Source organism: Narcine bancroftii, chromosome 3 (assembly GCF_036971445.1).
Source record: "Narcine bancroftii isolate sNarBan1 chromosome 3, sNarBan1.hap1, whole genome shotgun sequence".
Lineage (NCBI taxonomy): Eukaryota > Metazoa > Chordata > Chondrichthyes > Torpediniformes > Narcinidae > Narcine > Narcine bancroftii.
This window is the reverse complement of record NC_091471.1, coordinates 3,152,974-3,174,565: the sequence shown is the minus strand read 5'-3', so window position 1 is coordinate 3,174,565 and position 21,592 is coordinate 3,152,974. Positions and strand designations below refer to the sequence as shown.

At 53.4% G+C, this 21,592-nt stretch overlaps 1 protein-coding gene across 3 annotated transcripts in view; it reads right to left on the bottom strand.

Moving 5' to 3' along the window:
• The window catches only part of LOC138756935 (tetratricopeptide repeat protein 31-like), an 84,175-nt gene extending 65,252 nt beyond the window's left edge, over positions 1-18,923 (bottom strand). Inside the window, exon 1 of one of the 3 annotated variants that reach the window (XM_069923394.1) lies at positions 18,735-18,923. Coding sequence is in view for 2 of the 3 variants with exons in the window: in XM_069923393.1 (XP_069779494.1) it covers positions 2,581-2,608 (28 nt within the window). In the remaining variant the exon portion in view is untranslated. Of the gene's footprint in view, positions 1-2,580; positions 2,665-18,734 lie in introns of those variants that run through there. The other 2 variants (XM_069923393.1, XM_069923391.1) reach the window with 2 other exon arrangements.
• Positions 18,924-21,592: the final 2,669 nt, after the last annotated feature.

Sequence of the window (21,592 nt, the reverse complement as noted above, 5' to 3'; positions counted from 1 at the left end):
TTTGGGTACAGAGTTGCTGCGCTGTTATTTAGACATATGGCACAGTAACAGGCTCTTTCAGCCCACGAGCCCCAGTATGTTTCGAACAGTGAGAGGAAACCGGAGCCCCTGGGAAAACCCACACAGATATGGGGAGAACATTCAAATTTCTTACAGACAGCACAGGATTTGAACCTCGGTCCCGATCGCTGGCACTGCAACGGCATTGTACTAACCGCTACACTAACCATCGCCACCCTTTGTAGAACAGCTTTGCGTCTCCTCCCACTGATGGACGGGAAAGCTGCCCAACACCATGCATTCGCTGGGGATGCAGCTTCCATAAGATATTGGAGCAGAAATCAGCCGTTCAGCCCATCGAGTTTTCCCCATCATTTAATCATGAGTTAATACATTTTTCCACTCAGCCCCACTGCCCGGCCTTCTCCCCAGAGCCTTTGATGCCCTAGCTAATCAAGAACCTATCAATCTCTGCCTTAAATACACCCAATGACCAGGCTTCCACAACTGCCCATGGCAACAAATTCCACAGATTCACCATGCTCTGGCTGAAGAAATTCCTCTGCGTCTCTGTTCTAAGTGGATGCCCTTCAATCCTGAAGTTGTACCCTCTTGTCCTAGACTCGCCCACCGTGGTAAACAACCTTTCTACATCGACTCTGTCCGTGCCTTTCAACATTCGAGATGCTTCAATGAGATTTCCCCCTTTCTCCTAAATTCCATTGAGTGAGTTCTGGCCAAGAACTGTCAAACGCTCCTCATAGGATAACCCTTTCATTGTGAACCTCCTCTGAACCCTCTCCAACATCAGCACATCCTTTCTTCAATGAGAAGACCAAAAATCCACTGAGCTGATGCACAGAGGTGAACCAATGCCCCCGAGAGTGGGTGAGAAACAGAAGGTGCCACACAAGGTGCCTCCCACAGACCTTGGTTGTTGAGAAGAAAACGTTTTATCAACAAATCAAGCATGTTGCACTAACTGGTTGAAACCTGTAAATGAAAAGGAACTCCTTCCAATAGGTCAGGATAATTACGTAAAATATGACGCGACTCACGCCGATTGTTAAATAGCTCGTCCTGAAGGAAAACTGGCCTCATTCAGCATTCTCATTTCAAAGCTGAGAGCACGGTTAGCGAAACGCTATTACAGGACTAGTGACCCGGGTGCCAATCTGTAAGGAGTTTGTATGTTCTCCCTGAATCTGCTTGGGTTTTCCCTAAGGGGTCCAGTTTCCTCCCACCCTCCAAAATGTACAGGGGATGCAGGTTAATTTTGGTGTAATTTGGCGGCACGGGCTTGTGGGTGGAAATTTTGGCTTCTACCTGTTGTAAATAAAATTTTTTAATTGCATGTGCTAGAGGGCATATCTTTAAGGTGGACAGAAGGAGCAGCTTAAAGGACAAAGAGGTGGCAGCCTGTTTTAGGAGTAGTGGTGGAAGCAGGTATGATAGAAGCTTTTTAAGAGGCTTCTAAACAAATATGCAGGAGAAAGAGGGATGCAATCACGGGCAGGCAGCAGACACATTTGTTCTGTGCTGAACCATTTCCACCTAATTGTTAACACCCAGGAACCAGGAGAAAGCCACACGAGTAACAAACTATGAGAGTAGGCAGGCACCTCAACCTGCCTTTAGCCTGGTTACTCACAGGAATCACACGCCTTTCTAAAGCCAGATGTCCCACGGTTAATAATTCTACGTCTGCAACTTTTCTGCACTGGTTGTTGGCCTCCTAATCCTCTCAAACTGCTCATGTCAGGAAGCAAAATGACATCGATACTAAATGTAAACACGAAAGTCTGCATACACCGTGGTTGAAGTTAAAAAACACAATGCTAGAGAAACTCAGCAGGTCGTTGTCTTTTATACAGCAAAGATAAAAATCCCAAAAGCGACGTTTCCGACTCAAGTCCTTCATCAAGGTAAGGGCTCAAGCCCTTTACCGTTGCTGTATAAAACACACTGCTGAGTTTCTCTAGCATTGTGTGTTCACTGACGGAGATACTCAGCGCTCACACACATTCTCATACCAACCATTTTAAGCAAGAAAGCAATTAGTAGATGGAGGCAGGAAACAACTGACAAAATGTCCCTTTATCTCCATTTCCTGGTGCCAAGAATATTGGAGAATAATCTTTATCAACATAACAATTACCTAAATTCAGGTTGGCTCCCTGAAGTTTTAAATATTACTTCACAAATTAGATGAATGCAGCTCTTCTTACAAAAAAAATCCCACTTCTGAGGACCAACTTTGCCAGTGTTCTGTTAAAAACGATCTTCAAGCTTAAAGGTTGGTGAGGTTAACTTTGCTTCAGCTGTGAACAAATCTATTGATACCCAACAATCTCTGGGTAAAGTTTGGCCAGACAGTGTGAAAAAAACCCCTCCGCATGAATTATTTAGTCTAAGAACGGTGAAGCTGGAAGCAGCCCGCTGTTGTTTGAATCAGGCAACGGAATGAGATAGAGAAGAAATGAAACCAAAAGTCAAATATTTCTTGGCAAACTTAAGAGTCTACAGCCAGCGAACAAAGCTTTTAACCCTTAAACACCAGATTGGTTGGTACAAACATACCGGAGAAACTCAGCAGGACACGCAGCATTCGTGAGAAGTGAAAGGTGGTCAATGTTTCGGGCCTGGCCCTTTGTCAGGAGTCAGGTAGACTCTGAAGAGAAAGATGGGGGGTTGAGAGGGTGGGGAAGAGCACAGTGCTCCTCCCCCTTCCACCACCACTCCCCACCTTTTTATTCAGGTGGCTGCATGACTTTCAGCCCTCCTGATGAGCGGGCCTAGGCCCGAAACAGTGACCTTTCACTTCGGAATGGACGATGCGTGACTGCTGGGTTTCTCCAGGTCGTGGCCCACCCTCTACACTGCACAGCTTCTACAGATTTTTCCCCTCAGCCTTCTCTGCCTGGTTCCATTACAATTCTACATCTGATCACATCGACTTGCTCTTTCGAAGAGCGATGAAGCTCTATTAATACTGTTGTATTAAAACGCCTGCAGCGCCCGCACCAACAGCGTGGCTCATCTATGCAGTAAGCGAACCGGCCCCAGCAGTCACCGACAGGAAAGCAACTGAAGGCATCCAGCGGGGTTTTAGATGCGGGGCGAGCCTCACACAGGAAGCCCACGTCACTACTTCCGCCCCACCGGGCACGGGGGTTAACGGGAAAGGACGAGAGGGTTTGAATCACGGGTTTTGGTTTTTGAGTAAAGGAGTTCGCACTGGACTTGGCTTGATTCTTTCACACATTTCTCGCTCAACACAGCCAACCTCCTTTGGTCGTTGTGGCACACCGCCATACGCTACTTTTTCTTGCAGGAATTGTAACTGTGAATATTAATCTATCTTTTGCATTTAAAAACAAAGCTGGAGAAACTCAGCAGGTGAAACAGTGTACTTTATAAAGCAAAGATAAAGATAGGCAATTGCCTCCATTTTGCTCATATCCTGATGAAGAGCTCAAGCCCAAAATGTTGGTGTCATCTTTTTGCCCACACCATGTGGTCTGGGAGAGGGTCCAGCTGCCATCTCCACTACCTACTACAAAAGCTCTTACCTGTACCCGTAGCACATCCTCACTAAAGTCTCTCGAGCCAAAACCTCCAACGCTGAATAGCCTACTTTGCTCCTATGTCTTATGACAGAACATTACAGCACAGTAAAGGCCTTTCAGCCCTCAATGCTGTGCCAACCTTTGTATCCCTACCAAAAAAATACTACACCCTTCCATCTCATGATTTAGAAGCAGGCCATTCGGCCTGTCAAGTCCACCCCGCCATTCCATCATGAGCTGATCCATTCTCCTACTCAGCTCCACTCTCTGGCCTTCACCCTATAACCTTTGATCCCCTGACTATTCGGATACCTATCAATCTCTGCCCTAAATACACCTAACGACGACATATGCAAGACAATTAATGATCAACGTCATTGATCAGTCTCCAATGCCTTTCTCGCTTGGTCCCTGAAGATGAATGGCCTCAGGTCGTCTGACATTAAACTGCCCCTGCACGAGCGTGTACACTCTTTAAACGGGGGCAATTCCTCCATGTGGAGATTTTGCTTTTTTATAATGGAGCCCAAATCACTCACACAGATCCAGAACAAAACCATAGCTGAGCTCACCCCTGCTGGCACTTTCAACATACATCCCATCACTTGGTCAATAGCTCTCAGGGTCTGAAGGACATGGGGATGGGGCACAATAATCCCAAGCTAACACTCCAGTTTAGTCCCGAGTAAGCACATCTTCTGGATGAGGCAATGTCCGTTTGCTCAAGATCCCATGAAATTTATTCTTGCTGCCATCTGGTGCTGCGTGGGAGCTTGCTGTATGCAGGTTCCTACATTTCAAAAATGGCCAACCTCACTTGTTTGATTCTCTGCAGTGCCCTTTTGTGTGTGTTCTGATACGGTAGAAATGCAAAGGCCTTCACTGAGGTATGAGCAAATCAAACCCTGCATGCTAAAGAGGAAGTCGACGGTCAAGGATGAGAGGTGCATGAAAAGACAGGCCCAAGTCAGCACGGTTTCCTTAAAGGAAAATCAGGCCTGACAAACCTACTGCAATTTTTTTTTTTTAAGCGATCACAATTAGGGCATTCAAGGGGTATGTAGAGGATGTTGTGTACTTGGAATTTCGACAAGGTGCCACACATGAGACTGCTCAACTAGATGAGTGTCCATTGTATAACAGGAAGGGTACAGCATTGAATAAAGGGGTTACCGATTACCAGTGGTGTTCCGCAGAGGTCGATATTGGGGGCGTTTGTTTTTACGTTGTGATTTGGATTATGGAATAGGTGGCTTTGTGTCTAAATGTACAGATGATATCTGTAATAAGTGATGGGGAGGTGGTGCTGAGGATACGGAAAGGCTGCAGAGAGACTGGGATAGATGAGGAGAACGGGCAAAGAGGCGGCAGATAAAATACAATGTTGGGAAGTGTAAGGTCATGCACTTTGGTAGAAGAAATAGACGGGCAGACTATGATTTAGATGGGGAGAAAATTCAAAATTCAGAGGTGCAAAGGGACTTGGGAGTCCTTGTGCAGGATTCCCGAAAGGTTGAACTCCAGATTGATCGGTGGTGAAGAAGGCGAATGCCATGTTGGCGTCCATTTCTAGAGGGATAGGGATACAGGAGCAGGGATGTGATGTTAAGACCCAATAAGGCACTGGAGAGAACTCACTTGGAGTGGAGGGTACAGTTTTGGGTGCCTTATTTTTGAAAGGATGTGCTACCGTTGGAGAGGGTTCAGACAAGATTGACTAGAATGATACCAGGAATGAAAGGGTTAGTATTTGAGGAACGATTGTCGGGCCTTGGACTGGACTCGTTGGAGTCCAGAAGGGTGGGCGGGGGGACCTCAGAGAGACATTTTAATTGCTGAAAGACCTGGAAAGAGTAGATGCGGTAAGGATGTTTTCTCTGGTGGCGGATTTGAGGACAAGGGGGCACAACTTCAGGATAAAAGGGCGTCATTTTAAAAACCAGAAATGCGGAAAAAATTTCTATAGCCAGAGGGTCTGTGGAACTTGCATTCAGGGCATCAAGGGATATGGAGAGAAAGCCGGGGAGTGGGGCTGTGTGGGTGGATGGATCAGGTCGTGATTAGAATGGTGGGGCAGACTCGACGGACCTATTTCTACACCTATATCTTGCGAAGTCAACAATGTTGACCCAAATCTTAGTTCATTAACCTTGAGAAAGCTGGGGATGTTTGAAGCCTGTGATAACACAGATAGACTGGAGAACATGAACCAGTCCTCATCTAGGGGCCAGTGGTAGAAAGGGCTAAGGATTTCAAATTCCTGAATGCCAATATCTCTGAAGATCGTTCCAGGAGCCTCCATGTCGCTACAATCACGACGAAGGCTCACCAGCAGTTAGATTTACTGAGTAGTTTGAGGAGATTCGGGATGTCACCAAAGTCTCTTGCAAATTTCTGCAGGTGTAGAGGACATTCTGACTGGTTGCATCACTGTCTGGTACGGAGGAGTCAATGCACAGGGCAGAAACAGACGACAGAGAGCTAGCTGTGAGGTCGGCCAGTACCATCACTGGCATCAGTCTCCACTCTATCAAAGACGTCTACAAGAGGCGGTGTCTTAAGAAAGTAGCCTCTATCCTCAAGGGCCCCCACCACCCAGGCCAGGCCCTCTTCACTCTGCTACCATCAGGACCTCCACCACCTAAAATGACAGAATGAGAAGACGACGAAATGAACGGACTCAGTGGGTAAAAGTAGATGACACAAATTTCTTGTTTATTTTCACTGTGTGACGACATTGTTTAATGGGTTTAATGTATCGTATAGATTGAACGTTGAGTGGGTGGGGAGGGGGGGTGGGAAGGAGGGAGGGGGTAAAAGGGGAGAAAATGACTGTGTATATTCAAGAGGGAAATGTTTGTGTCTATTTTGGTTAATATGGTTCATAGAGTGAAAAATTAAAAAAAAATTAAAAAAAGGGAGGTACAGGAGCCTAAAGACAAACACCCAGCAGAACAGGGACAGATTCTTCCCCTCCGCCATCAGATTTCTGAACGGACAATGAAGCACAGACAATATACCAATATTTGCATCTGTAATTTTGTGGCAAAACAATGAATTTCGTGACAATAAAATCTGATTTTGATGAAAGCAGCATTTGGCCCCTTTCATCAGCTGGGGCACTGAGTCAGGAACTGGGACGCCACGTTACAAACTGTCCAAGATAATGTTAAGACTGCTTCAGGAGCACGTCTGCAACTCAGCTACAGAAAGATCAAACTCAGCAGGTCTAACAGGGCCTTTATGGAGCAAAGGTGAAGATACATCACCAACGTTTCAGACTGGAGCCCTTCATCAAGGGGTGGGGGATGTCTTCAGACATCTCTGATGTTCCCCCACCTCTTGATGAAGGGTCAAGCCCGTTGGTTCTGTATCTTCACCTTTGCTCCATAAAGGCCCTGTTTGACCTCCTGAGTTTCTCCAGCCTTTGTGAGTTTTTTCACTTAACCACGGTGTCAACAGAATCCTGTGTTTTACCACCTGCTATAGAGAGATGTCAGGTGCAGAAAAGATCGATGAGAACATTATTGGGAGGTGTAGCTTGGGACTTTTCCCCTTGGAGTGTAGGATAAAAAAGGATAGGAACATAGGAAGTAGGAATAGGAGGAGGCCAAAAATGGCCCATCGAGCTTGCTCCACCATTCAATAAGATCATGGCTGATCTTCCTTTGGAGGAGACAAAGTAAATAATCACAAACAGAGATAGGGACGGAGAATCTAAAACAAGAGGGCATCGATTTAGGAGAGCGGGGAAGGATTTACAAGGGTCCTGACGGAAAACAGGGAGGGCGGAGAGTTTATGGGGATGAGCTGCCGGAGAAAGTGATAGAGGCAGGGAAAATTGTAATGTTAAGACGACAGCTATCATACATGGATAGGATAGGTAGAGAAACAGGCTGAAGGGCCTTGCTTTTGTGCTATAAAACTATTACTATATTCAGCACGTTTCCTCTTTCTGTTCAGCCACATTTTAATTTTTGCAGTCACATCACTGGTCTAAAATGTTCTACAAAATTCTCATGATGTCTTATTAAATACCTCACAAGATTGAATAAAGTTCTTTCCTTTCTTTGAACATAATTGGAACATATTATCAAATGACTCTTGCACCAATAATTGGCCTCAATTAACTCATGCATTCCATAAAACACAGGGGCAGAAACAGGCCATTCAGCCCATCAAGTCTACCCTGCCATTTCCCCATAGCCTGGCCTTCTCCCCATAACCTTTGTCGCCCTGGCTAATCAAGAACCTACCAATCTCTGCCTTAAATACACCCAATGGCCCGGCCTCCACAACCACCCGTGGCAACAAATTCCACTGATTCACCACCCTCTGGCTGAAGAAATTCCTCAGCATCTCTGTTCTAAGTGGACATCCTTCAATCCTGAAGTTGTGCCCTCTTGTCCTAGACTCTCCCAATGTGGGCAACAACTCTGTCCATACCTTAAAATGTTTCAATGCGATTCCTTCTCTCCCCCCCCCCCCCCCCCCATAGAACATGACAGCACAGTACAGGTCCTTTGGCCCTCGACATTCTGCCAACCCATATATTCCTTTAAAATGTACTAAACACCCCATAACCCTCTATTTTTCTTCCATCTATGTGCCAGTCTAGGAGTCACTTAAAGGCCCCCAATGTTTCAGCCTCCAGCAAGGCACTCCAGCCACCCAGAACGCTGTAAAAAAAAAACTTACTCCTGATGTCTCCCCTAAACTTCCCTCCCCTCACTTTGTACACGTCCTCTGGTGTTTGCTGATCCTGCCCTGGGAAACAAGTACTGATTGCCCACCCTATCTATGCCTCAGAATCTTGTAGACCTTTACTATACTCCAAAGAGAAAAGTCCCAGCTCTGCTCACCTTGCCTCATAAGACACATTTTCCAATCGAGGCAGCATCCTGGTAAATCTCCTCTGCACCCTCTACATAGCCTCCACATCCTTCCTGTAATGAGGTGACCAGAACTGAACACAATATTCTTAAGTGTGGTTTTACCAAAGATTTTTAGAGTTGAACATGACCTCTCTACTCCTGAACTCAATCCCCCTATTAATGAAGTCCAGAATTCCATAGGCCTTCTTAACTATCCTATCAACCTGTGCGGTGACCTTGAGGGATGTATGGATTTGGTCCCTCTGTTCATCCACTCTTAAGTAATTGACCATTAACCCTGTACTCACCTTCTGGTTTGTCCTTCCAAAATGCATCACCTCACATTTATCCCCATTGAACGCCATCTGCCACTTTTCTGCCCAACTCTGCAACCTGTCTATATCTTGTAACCTTCGACAACCTTCAGCTCCATCCTCAACTCCTCCAACCTTTGTGTCATCCGCAAACTTACTGACTCATCCTTCATCTCAGTCTCCTTGTTCTCCTGTCCAGAATCTTTGAGACAAAGTAGCCCCTTGGTGCCCACTTTAACCATCGCTTCATCAATGACCAAGGACATTTTGTTGGCCTCTTCTCAGATCACAGCATGGATCACACTAGAAAATAATTTAGTCAGAAGTGACCAAAGGTTTGGGGGGGCGGAGTGGGGGAAAGCATTCAGCATTCAATGGCTGTTCCTACTCCATCCCTCCATTTATTGTAGAACATTATCTAGTGACCTCTGATCACCTCCTTTGTCAAATTACACTCCTTCAGCAACAAACTAAAAGAAATAAATTGTACTTAAGGATCAACTCAGAATCAGATTTATTGTCACGACATATGACACAAAATTTGCTGTTTTGTGGGAACATTAATATACCTTGCAGGTGCAAAAATTGCTGTCAATCGCATTTCCGCAAATGCACCAATTAAAATTAAATTAAAGTATTTTTAAAAATTGAGACAAACAGCACGGTTACGGGCCATTTTGGTCCATGAGTCCATGCCACCCAATTTACACCCCATTAACCTACAACCCCAGTACGTTTTAAACGAGGAAAACAGAGCCCCCTGGAAAACCCACACAGAGAGAATGTACAAACTCCTTAAAAACAGCATGGGATTTGAATCCCAGGCCTGATCGCTGGCGCTGTAAAGGTGTCGCGCTCACTGCTATGCCAACCGTGCCCCCCCCCCACTAATTAGTGCAAAGGAAGAGAAAGAAAGTGAGGTCTGTGGTTCATTATCCATTCAGAAATCTGATGGCAGAGGGGGAAGAGGCTTTAACGTTGAGCATCATACAGGTATCTCCAGTTCAGAAATTGACCCTCCATCATACCTTGATCAACGTTCAGGCCCAAAACCCTGTATCTTTATCTTTGCTACATAAAATACACAGCGAGTCTTGCCAAGTTTCTCCAGTATTTTTGTTGTGTACTACAATCACAGCGTTCGCAGATTTTAGTGCTTTAACTTGCCCATGCTGACCAAGGTATTCAGCCAAATCCCTCTAACCCAGCAGCTTTGTTGAGCACTTTGGCTCTGTCCGCCGCAATAGCATCGATCTCCCAGTAGCCACCATGCCATTCTTTTGCTGACCTGTCTGCCCATGGTCTCGTGTACTGCCAGCCAAGACCACCCCCAAATTGGAGGAACCGCACCTCACCTTCTGACTGGGTCCCCTCCAACCAGATGGCATCATTAACATTGCCTTCTCTGGCTTTGGTTAAACTCATCCTTTGCTTCATCCCCCCCCCCCCCACCCCCCCAACCCTCCCGCCTTCCCCCAGCTCCGTCTCTCTTTTTGCACAGACATGATAAATTCTCACCTAGTCCCTTATCATATCCAATTAACACCCTTTGTTGTTTCTGAGATTTCCTGCTTCTGGCTTATTCCTTGAAGGGCTCAGGCTCGAAACGAAACGTTGGCAATATATCTTTGTCACCTAGAGATGCTGAAAAGACCAGCTGAGTACTTCCAGCGTTTTGGTGTGTTTACTGCAGTCACAATGTCTGCAGACTTTCGAGTCTCACCCATTCTCAATGGGGGCCAAAGCACATTTAGGTGAACCCATTGTTTTCTTTTCACCTTACGTAGCATTGATTTTTTCTTTTTTAACGCAGTTGGTAGAAGTATGGAAGAAACCAAAATGTGACTGCTTCACAGGGAAGGGGGCCCATAAACTTTGAGCAGAGTCCTGAGGGGGGCTATCACCAAAAATCAGATGAGAATGGGCATCTATACCTTTCCTATCCATGTACCTTCCTCAATAGCCCCTTTTCCACTGGCACCCTGTCCCAGGAATTAACTGGGAATTTACTGGCGTCTGAACGCCGACATCAAATGACGCCACTTCACGCTGGGGATTAACCACCTCTGCCTCTACTCATATCCCCAGCGTTGGCTGATAAAACCAGTAGAAAAGGGACAGCAGAAATTCACCCGTTTCCAGTTGAAGGTTGAACACTCCGATTCGCCGGGGATGAGGGTGTGCAGTGGAAAAGCAATTAGTGTCCCAGTTAAGGGTGGCCCAGTGGAAATGGCAAAAAGGGCTTCCTATCCCGGGACACGGCACAACCAATTAACCGGGATGCCAGAAGAAAAGGGGCTAATGTCTCTCAAACACCAATTATCCCTACTTCCTCTGACAGCTTGTCTCACATACTCACCACCCTCTCTATCCCCCGGGGGATGCTCCCTTACCCACCACCCTCTCTATCCCCCGGCTGATGCTCCCTTACCCCCACCACCCTCTCTATCCCCCGGGGGATGCTTCCTTACCCCCACCATCCTCTCTATCCCCCAGGGATGCCCCCTTACCCACCACCCTCTCTATCCCCCAGGGATGCTCCCTTACCCCCACCACCCTCTCTATCCCCTGGGGGATGCCCCCTTACCCCCACCACCCTCTCTATCCCCCAGGGATGCCCCCTTACCCACCACCCTCTCTATCCCCAGGGGGATGCTTCCTTACCCCCACCATCCTCTCTATTCCCCAGGGATGCCGCCTTACCCACCACTCTCTCTATCCCCCAGGGATGCCCCCTTACCCCCACCACCCTCTCTATCCCCTGGGGGATGCCCCCTTACCCCCACAACCCTCTCTATCCCCCAGGGATGCCCCCTTACCCACCACCCTCTCTATCCCCCGGGGGATGCTCCCTTACCCACCACCCTCTCTATCCCCCAGGGATGCCCCCTTACCCACCACCCTCTCTATCCCCCGGGGGATGCTCCCTTACCCACCACCCTCTCTATCCCCCAGGGATGCCCCCTTACCCACCACCCTCTCTATCCCCCGGGAGATGCTTCCTTACCCCCACCATCCTCTCTACCCCCAGGGATGCCCCCTTACCCACCACCCTCTCTATCCCCCAGGGATGCCCCCTTACCCACCACCCTCTCTATCCCCCAGGGATGCTTCCTTACCCCCACCACCCTCTCTATCCCCTGGGGGATGCCCCCTTACCCCCACCACCCACTCTATCCCCTGGGGGATGCTCCCTTACCCCCACCATCCTCTCTATCCCCCAGGGATGCCCCCTTACCCACCACCCTCTCTATCCCCCAGGGATGCCCCCTTACCCACCACCCTCTCTATCCCCTGGGGGATGCTCCCTTACCCCCACCACCCTCTCTATCCCCCAGGGATGCCCCCTTACCCACCACCCTCTCTATCCCCTGGGGGATTCCCCCTTACCCCCACCACCCTCTCTATCCCCCAGGGGATGCTCCCTTACCCCCACTACCCTCTCTATCCCCCAGGGATGCCCCCTTACCCACTACCCTCTCTATCCCCCGGGGGATGCTTCCTTACCCCCACCACCCTCTCTATCCCCCAGGGATGCCCCTTACCCACCACCCTCTCTATCCCCTGGGGGATGCTCCCTTACCCCCACCACCCTCTCTATCCCCCAGGGATGCCCCCTTACCCACCACCCTCTCTATCCCCTGGGGGATGCCCCCTTACCCCCACCACCCTCTCTATCCCCCGGGGGATGCTTCCTTACCCCCACCATCCTCTCTAACCCCCAGGGATGCCCCCTTACCCACCACCCTCTCTATCCCCCGGGGGATGCTTCCTTACCCCCACCACCATCTCTATCCCCCAGGGATGCCCCCTTACCCACCACCCTCTCTATCCCCCAGGGATGCTCCCTTACCCCCACCACCCTCTCTATCCCCCAGGGATGCCCCCTTACCCACCACCCTCTCTATCCCCTGGGGGATGCCCCCTTACCCCCACCACCCTCTCTATCCCCCAGGGGATGCTCCCTTACCCCCACTACCCTCTCTATCCCCCAGGGATGCCCCCTTACCCACCACCCTCTCTATCCCCCGGGGGATGCTTCCTTACCCACACCACCCTCTCTATCCCCCAGGGATGCCCCCTTACCCACCACCCTCTCTATCCCCCAGGGATGCTCCCTTACCCCCACCACCCTCTCTATCCCCCAGGGATTCCCCCTTACCCACCACCCTCTCTATCCCCTGGGGGATGCCCCCTTACCCCCACCACCCTCTCTATCCCCCAGGGGATGCTCCCTTACCCCCACTACCCTCTCTATCCCCCAGGGATGCCCCCTTACCCACCACCCTCTCTATCCCCCGGGGGATGCTTCCTTACACCCACCACCCTCTCTATCCCCCAGGGATGCCCCCTTACCCACCACCCTCTCTACCCCCCAGGGATGCCCCCTTACCCACCACCCTCTCTATCCCCTGGGGGATGCTCCCTTACCCCCACCACCCTCTCTATCCCCCCAGGGATGCTCCCTTACCCCCACCACCCTCTCTATCCCCCAGGGATGCCCCCTTACCCACCACCCTCTCTATCCCCCAGGGATGCCCCCTTACCCACCACCCTCTCTATCCCCTGGGGGATGCCCCCTTACCCCCACCACCCTCTCTATCCCCCAGGGGATGCTCCCTTACCCCCATTACCCTCTCTATCCCCCAGGGATGCCCCCTTACCCACCACCCTCTCTATCCCCCGGGGGATGCTTCCTTACACCCACCACCCTCTCTATCCCCCAGGGATGCCCCCTTACCCACCACCCACTCTACCCCCCAGGGATGCCCCCTTACCCACCACCCTCTCTATCCCCTGGGGGATGCTCCCTTACCCCCACCACCCTCTCTATCCCCCCAGGGATGCTCCCTTACCCCCACCACCCTCTCTATCCCCCAGGGATGCCCCCTTACCCACCACCCTCTCTATCCCCCAGGGATGCCCCCTTACCCACCACCCTCTCTATCCCCCAGGGATGCTCCCTTACCCCCACCACCCTCTCTATCCCCTGGGGGATGCTCCCTTACCCCCACCACCCTCTCTATCCCCCCAGGGATGCTCCCTTACCCCCACCACCCTCTCTATCCCCCAGGGATGCCCCCTTACCCACCACCCTCTCTATCCCCCAGGGATGCCCCCTTACCCATCACCCTCTCTATCCCCCAGGGATGCTCCCTTACCCCCACCACCCTCTCTATCCCCTGGGGGATGCCCCCTTACCCACCACCCTCTCTATCCCCTGGGGGATGCCCCCTTACCCCCACCACCCTCTCTATCCCCCAGGGGATGCTCCCTTACCCCCGCTACCCTCTCTATCCCCCAGGGATGCCCCCTTACCCACCACCCTCTCTATCCCCCGGGGGATGCTTCCTTACCCCCACCACCCTCTCTATCCCCCAGGGATGCCCCCTTACCCACCACCCTCTCTATCCCCCAGGGATGCCCCCTTACCCACCACCCTCTCTATCCCCCAGGGATGCTCCCTTACCCCCACCACCCTCTCTATCCCCTGGGGGATGCTCCCTTACCCCCACCACCCTCTCTATCCCCCCAGGGATGCTCCCTTACCCCCACCACCCTCTCTATCCCCCAGGGATGCCCCCTTACCCACCACCCTCTCTATCCCCCAGGGATGCCCCCTTACCCACCACCCTCTCTATCCCCCAGGGATGCTCCCTTACCCCCACCACCCTCTCTATCCCCTGGGGGATGCTCCCTTACCCCCACCACCCTCTCTATCCCCCCAGGGATGCTCCCTTATCCCCACCACCCTCTCTATCCCCCAGGGATGCCCCCTTACCCACCACCCTCTCTATCCCCCAGGGATGCCCCCTTACCCACCACCCTCTCTATCCCCCTGGGATGCCCCCTTACCCACCACCCTCTCTATCCCCCAGGGATGCTCCCTTACCCCCATCACCCTCTCTATCCCCTGGGGGATGCTCCCTTACCCCCACCACCCTCTCTATCCCCCCAGGGATGCTCCCTTACCCCCACCACCCTCTCTATCCCCCAGGGATGCCCCCTTACCCACCACCCTCTCTATCCCCCAGGGATGCCCCCTTACCCACCACCCTCTCTATCCCCCAGGGATGCTCCCTTACCCCCACCACCCTCTCTATCCCCCAGGGATGCCCCCTTACCCACCACCCTCTCTATCCCCCAGGGATGCCCCCTTACCCACCACCCTCTCTATCCCCCAGGGATGCCCCCTTACCCACCACCCTCTCTATCCCCCAGGGATGCCCCCTTACCCACCACCCTCTCTATCCCCCAGGGATGCCCCCTTACCCACCACCCTCTCTATCCCCCAGGGATGCTCCCTTACCCCCACCACCCTCTCTATCCCCTGGGGGATGCTCCCTTACCCCCACCACCCTCTCTATCCCCCCAGGGATGCTCCCTTACCCCCACCACCCTCTCTATCCCCCAGGGATGCCCCCTTACCCAACACCCTCTCTATCCCCCAGGGATGCCCCCTTACCCACCACCCTCTCTATCCCCCAGGGATGCTCCCTTACCCCCACCACCCTCTCTATCCCCCAGGGATGCCCCCTTACCCACCACCCTCTATCCCCCAGGGATTCCCCTTTACCCACCACCCTCTCTATCCCCCAGGGATGCCCCCTTACCCACCACCCTCTCTATCCCCCAGGGATGCCCCCTTACCCACCACCCTCTCTATCCCCCAGGGATGCCCCCTTACCCACCACCCTCTCTATCCCCCAGGGATGCTCCCTTACCCCCACCACCCTCTCTATCCCCTGGGGGATGCTCCCTTACCCCCACCACCCTCTCTATCCCCCCAGGGATGCTCCCTTACCCCCACCACCCTCTCTATCCCCCAGGGATGCCCCCTTACCCACCACCCTCTCTATCCCCTGGGGGATGCCCCCTTACCCCCACCACCCTCTCTATCCCCCAGGGGATGCTCCCTTACCCCCACTACCCTCTCTATCCCCCAGGGATGCCCCCTTATCCACCACCCTCTCTATCCCCCGGGGGATGCTTCCTTACCCCCACCACCCTCTCTATCCCCCAGGGATGCCCCCTTACCCACCACCCTCTCTATCCCCCAGGGATGCTCCCTTACCCCCACCACCCTCTCTATCCCCCAGGGATGCCCCCACCCACCACCCTCTCTATCCCCTGGGGGATGCCCCCTTACCCCCACCACCCTCTCTATCCCCCAGGGGATGCTCCCTTACCCCCACTACCCTCTCTATCCCCCAGCGATGCCCCCTTACCCACCACCCTCTCTATCCCCCGGGGGATGCTTCCTTACCCCCACCACCCTCTCTATCCCCCAGGGATGCCCCTTACCCACCACCCTCTCTATCCCCTGGGGGATGCTCCCTTACCCCCACCACCCTCTCTATCCCCCAGGGGATGCTCCCTTACCCCCACTACCCTCTCTATCCCCCAGGGAATGCCCCCTTACCCACCTCCCTCTCTATCCCCCAGGGGATTCCCCCTTACCCACCACCCTCTCTATCCCCTGGGGGATGCCCCCTTACCCCCACCACCCTCTCTATCCCCCGGGGGATGCTTCCTTACCCCCACCATCCTCTCTAACCCCCAGGGATGCCCCCTTAACCACCACCCTCTCTATCCCCCAGGGATGCCCCCTTACCCACTACCCTCTCTATCCCCCAGGGATGCCACCTTACCCCCACCACCCTCTCTATCCCCCAGGGATGCCCCCTTACCCACCACCCTCTCTATCCCCTGGGGGATGCCCCCTTACCCCCACCATCCTCTCTATCCCCCAGGGGATGCCCCCTTACCCACCACCCTCTCTATCCCCTGGGGGATGCCCCCTTACCCCCACCACCCTCTCTATCCCCCGGGGGATTCCCCCTTACCCCCACCATCCTCTCTATCCCCCAGGGATGCCCCTTTACCCACCACCCTCTCTATCCCCCAGGGATGCCCCTTACCCACCACCCTCTCTATCCCCTGGGGGATGCTCCCTTACCCCCACCACCCTCTCTATCCCCCAGGGATGCCCCTTTACCCACCACCCTCTCTATCCCCTGGGGGATGCCCCCTTACCCCCACCACCCTCTCTATCCCCCAGGGGATTCCCCCTTACCCACCACCCTCTCTATCCCCTGGGGGATGCCCCCTTACCCCCACCACCCTCTCTATCCCCCGGGGGATGCTTCCTTACCCCCACCATCCTCTCTAACCCCCAGGGATGCCCCCTTAACCACCACCCTCTCTATCCCCCAGGGATGCCCCCTTACCCACTACCCTCTCTATCCCCCAGGGATGCCACCTTACCCCCACCACCCTCTCTATCCCCCAGGGATGCCCCCTTACCCACCACCCTCTATCCCCTGGGGGATGCTTCCTTACCCCCACCACCCTCTCTATCCCCCAGGGATGCCCCCTTACCCACCACCCTCTCTATCCCCCAGGGATGCTCCCTTACCCCCACCACCCTCTCTATCCCCCAGGGATGCCCCCTTACCCACCACCCTCTCTATCCCCTGGGGGATGCCCCCTTACCCCCACCACCCTCTCTATCCCCCAGGGGATGCTCCCTTACCCCCACTACCCTCTCTATCCCCCAGGGTGCCCCCTTACCCCACCACCCTCTCTATCCCCCCAGGGATGCTCCCTTACCCCCACCACCCTCTCTATCCCCCAGGGATGCCCCCTTACCCACCACCCTCTCTATCCCCTGGGGATGCCACCCTTACCCCCACCACCCTCTCTATCCCCCAGGGGATGCTCCCTTACCCACACCACCCTCTCTATCCCCCAGGGGATGCTCCCTTACCCCCACCACCCTCTCTATCCCCCAGGGATGCTCCCTTACCCCCCACCACCCTCTCTATCCCCCAGGGATTCCCCCCTTACCCACCACCCTCTCTATCCCCTGGGGGATGCCCCCTTACCCCCACCACCCTCTCTATCCCCCAGGGGATGCTCCCTTACCCCCACTACCCTCTCTATCCCCCAGGGATGCCCCCTTACCCACCACCCTCTCTATCCCCCCAGGGATGCTCCCTTACCCCCACCACCCTCTCTATCCCCCAGGGATGCCCCCTTACCCACCACCCTCTCTATCCCCTGGGGGATGCCCCCTTACCCCCACCACCCTCTCTATCCCCCAGGGGATGCTCCCTTACCCCCACCACCCTCTCTATCCCCCAGGGGATGCTCCCTTACCCCCACCACCCTCTCTATCCCCCAGGGATGCTCACTTACCCCCACCACCCTCTCTATCCCCCAGGGATGCCCCCTTACCCACCACCCTCTCTATCCCCCAGGGATGCTCCCTTACCCCCACCACCCTCTCTATCCCCCAGGGATGCCCCCTTACCCACCACCCTCTCTATCCCCTGGGGGATTCCCCCTTACCCCCCACCACCCTCTCTATCCCCCAGGGGATGCTCCCTTACCCCCACCACCCTCTCTATCCCCCCAGGGGATGCTCCCTTACCCCACCACCCTCTCTATCCCCCAGGGGATGCTCCCTTACCCCCACCACCCTCTCTATCCCCCAGGGATGCTCCCTTACCCCCACCACCCTCTCTATCCCCCAGGGGATGCTCCCTTACCCCCACCACCCTCTCTATCCCCCAGAGGATGCCTCCCTTACCCCCACCACCCTCTCTATCCCCCAGGGGATGCTCCCTTACCCCCACCACCCTCTCTATCCCTCGGGATGCCCCCTTATCCACCCCAGGATGCTACTACCCTCCCCCTCAGGGGAGGATCCCTCAACCCCCCCCCCCCACTCCCAGCAATGCTCCCTCGGCCCTCCAAACCTGGGGGACGCTCCCTCCACCACCCCCTGGGATGCTCCTTCCACGACCTACCTACCTCCCTCGTCGCCAGGGACGCTCCCTCACGCCCCCCCCCGGACGCACCCATTCTTCCACCTCCTTTCCCCCTCCCTCGAGACGTTCCCTACCCCCTCCTCGCGGGGGCGCTCCCTATCCCCTTCCCCCCCCCCCCCCCCCCCCGCCCGCCCCGCCTACCGTCCAGCCACCAGGACGGGTGGACGTGGCCGCGCTGCCCGCCCGCTCATGCCGGCCGTCCGCCTGGGTGCTGCGCTCTGGCGTGCCGGCCCTCGGCCCCACTCATCCCCGCCTCGCTGCCGGGCGTGGGCTCAGACTGGCGACAAGCCCTCGGGCCTCCCCACGGCCCCCACCGGAGGCGGAAGTGGCACGTCCTCTGAGCCCGCCCCTCAGCCCGGGGGACCGCGCATGGCAAGTGAGGCGCTGTGCCGAATGGAGGGCGGCGGCGTCCATCTTTGAGCCTGGTTGTTTCCCAGGGCCAGGATCAGCAAAGAGGGGAGGGGAGATGTCAGGGAGAAGTGGTGGGGGCACTGCCTTGCCAGGGGTGGTGGTGGTGGGGGCATTTAAGAGACTCTTAGACAGGCACGTGGATGGCAGGAAAATAGAGGGTTTCAGGGTAGGGAGGGGGTTTTTTAGAACGAATATATGGGTTGGCACAACCTGAAGGGCCAAAGGGACTGTTCTGTGCTGCAGAGTTCTGTGTTCCCTCTTCTCATGAGTGAGTAACGTTGTGGCATCACGTCGAAAGGTGCCGTAAACGCCTGCATGCAGGGCCGTGCCAAACCAGAGGGATCCTTCCCGTGCGTATATTTCAGATGTACGCGAAAATCATTTACAGATCAGTGCAGATCGTCAACATCCCCTCCCTCTCCTCACCAGCCAGTCAGGGGGCACCTCACGGCTGTGTGCACACGCTCCCATCTCCATTCGTGGCTGGAGAGCCATATTTGGATCCAAGGCAATCTGGCAACGTATTGATGACCCCGCTATTGTTGGCCGAATAACAGGAAATGATGAGTCAGAATTTTGGATGAAGACCGAGAACCTGGTCGGATGGGGGCCAGAACAACGTCAGCAAGACCAAGGAGCTTATCAATGGTGGAGGGGGAGGCAGTTGTTCCTGAAGCCTGTGGAGTGAGTCTTGTGGCAGCCAGACCTCTTTCCTGATGGCAGCAGCGAGAACAGAGCGTGTGCTGGGTGGTGAGAATCCTTGATGATCGCTGTTGCTCTCCGACGGCAGCGTCCCCTGTAGATGTTCTCAATGGCGGGAGGGGGAGGTGTTGGCTGTGCCCACTACCTTTACGCTCAGAGGTATTTTTGGGGTGGGAAGGCTGAGGGACCTCTCACCTGTCCGCGTTGACGGGACAGGGATGGAGAGGGTTAACACCAGGCGCCTGAGAATCTATGTCTCAGAAGACCTTGAGCCAGCACATCAAAACATCCATGAACATTGCACACACCATTCTCTCTGAGAAGTCTGAGGAGATTTGACATGTTCTCAAATAGTCTGACAAACTCCTGCCAGTATCCTGTAGAAAGTATGCTGGCTAGTTCCAATATGGCTGCTTTGCGAATTCCAGTGCCCAGGAACGCAGAAGGCAAAGTTCAGATTAATTGTCAGAGTACATTCATTAAATCACAGACAGCCCTGCGATTCTTTATCCTGTGGGCGCGGAGAATTTTAATATGTGTGTGTAGTGCAAAATAAACGATGCTCAAGAAAATATACATTATATAAAAGAGAAAAATGAAAGCAAAGAAAGAAATGCAAACAAACTGACTGCAAATTCAGAAAAGAAATATTGAATTTTAACTAATATACAGAGTGAGAGTCCTGAAACGAGTCCCTGATTGAGTTTGTCATTGAGGAGTCTGATGGTGGAGGGGGAGCAACTGTTCCTGAACCTGCTGGAGTGAGTTTTGTGGCCCCTACACCTCTTTCCTGATGGCAGCAATGAGAACAGAGCATGTGCTGGGTGGTGAGGGTCCTTGATATTCGCTGCTGTTCTCCATTCCCTGTAGATATTCTCGATGGTGGGGAGGGTTTTGCCTGTGATACCTTTTGGAGGGCTTTAGACTCAGAGGTATTGGTGTCCACATTACAGATTGTGATGCAGCCGGACAGCACACTTTCCACCACACCTCTGTAGAAATTTTTGAGTCTCCAGTGATCCTCTCTGCCGCTCTTATGGTCCTGTGGATTGACCTCCAATCCATTTCTCTGCAGCAACCATACCCCACTATGATGCAGCCAGCCAGGAAGCTCTCGATAGAGCTTCTGTAGAAGGCTGACATAACGGTAGCCGGTAGCCTTGCCTGCATCATTCATCTCAGGAATTGCAAGTCGCTATTGCACCTACCTGACAAGTGAGGAGATGTTGAGTGTCTACAATAGGTCACTAGTTAAGTGAACTCCGTGGAACTTGGTGCTCTCCACTCTCTCTACCACAGAGTTGTTGATGTGTAGTGGAGGGTGGCCGTTCCTGGTCCTCCTGAAGTTCATGATCATCTTCTTCGTCCTGTCCATGTAGAGACTCAGGTTGTTCCTCTCGCACCATTTCCCCGAGATTTTTCACTATAGCACGACTCGACAATGTTATTACTTGTACAATCAAATGTCAATAATCTTGACTTGAATTGATCGTCTAGAGACGGTGGATGGTCACAGTCTTGTCACATAGGGTAATGGAGTCTAATCTTAGTGGCACCGGATTGAGGTGAGAGGGGAAAGGTTTAAAGGGGGTCTACGAGGAGACTTTATCACACAGAGGCCGGTGGGTGTGTGGAATGAGACCCCACAGGAAGCGGTAGAGGGGAGGGAGAATGGTCACATTTGAGATGGGTAAATGGTTTCGAGGGATGTGGGCCAAACTCAGGCAAATGGAACTGGGCTTGGGTAGAACATCCGGTCGGCATGGATGTGTGGGGCCGAAGGGCCTGTTCCTGACTGGCAAAACACTATGACATCATTCCAAAGTCTTATTTTTCAGTCGCCAGATCCTGATTCACTTCAGGTTTCAGATGTATGGCCAGAGAAC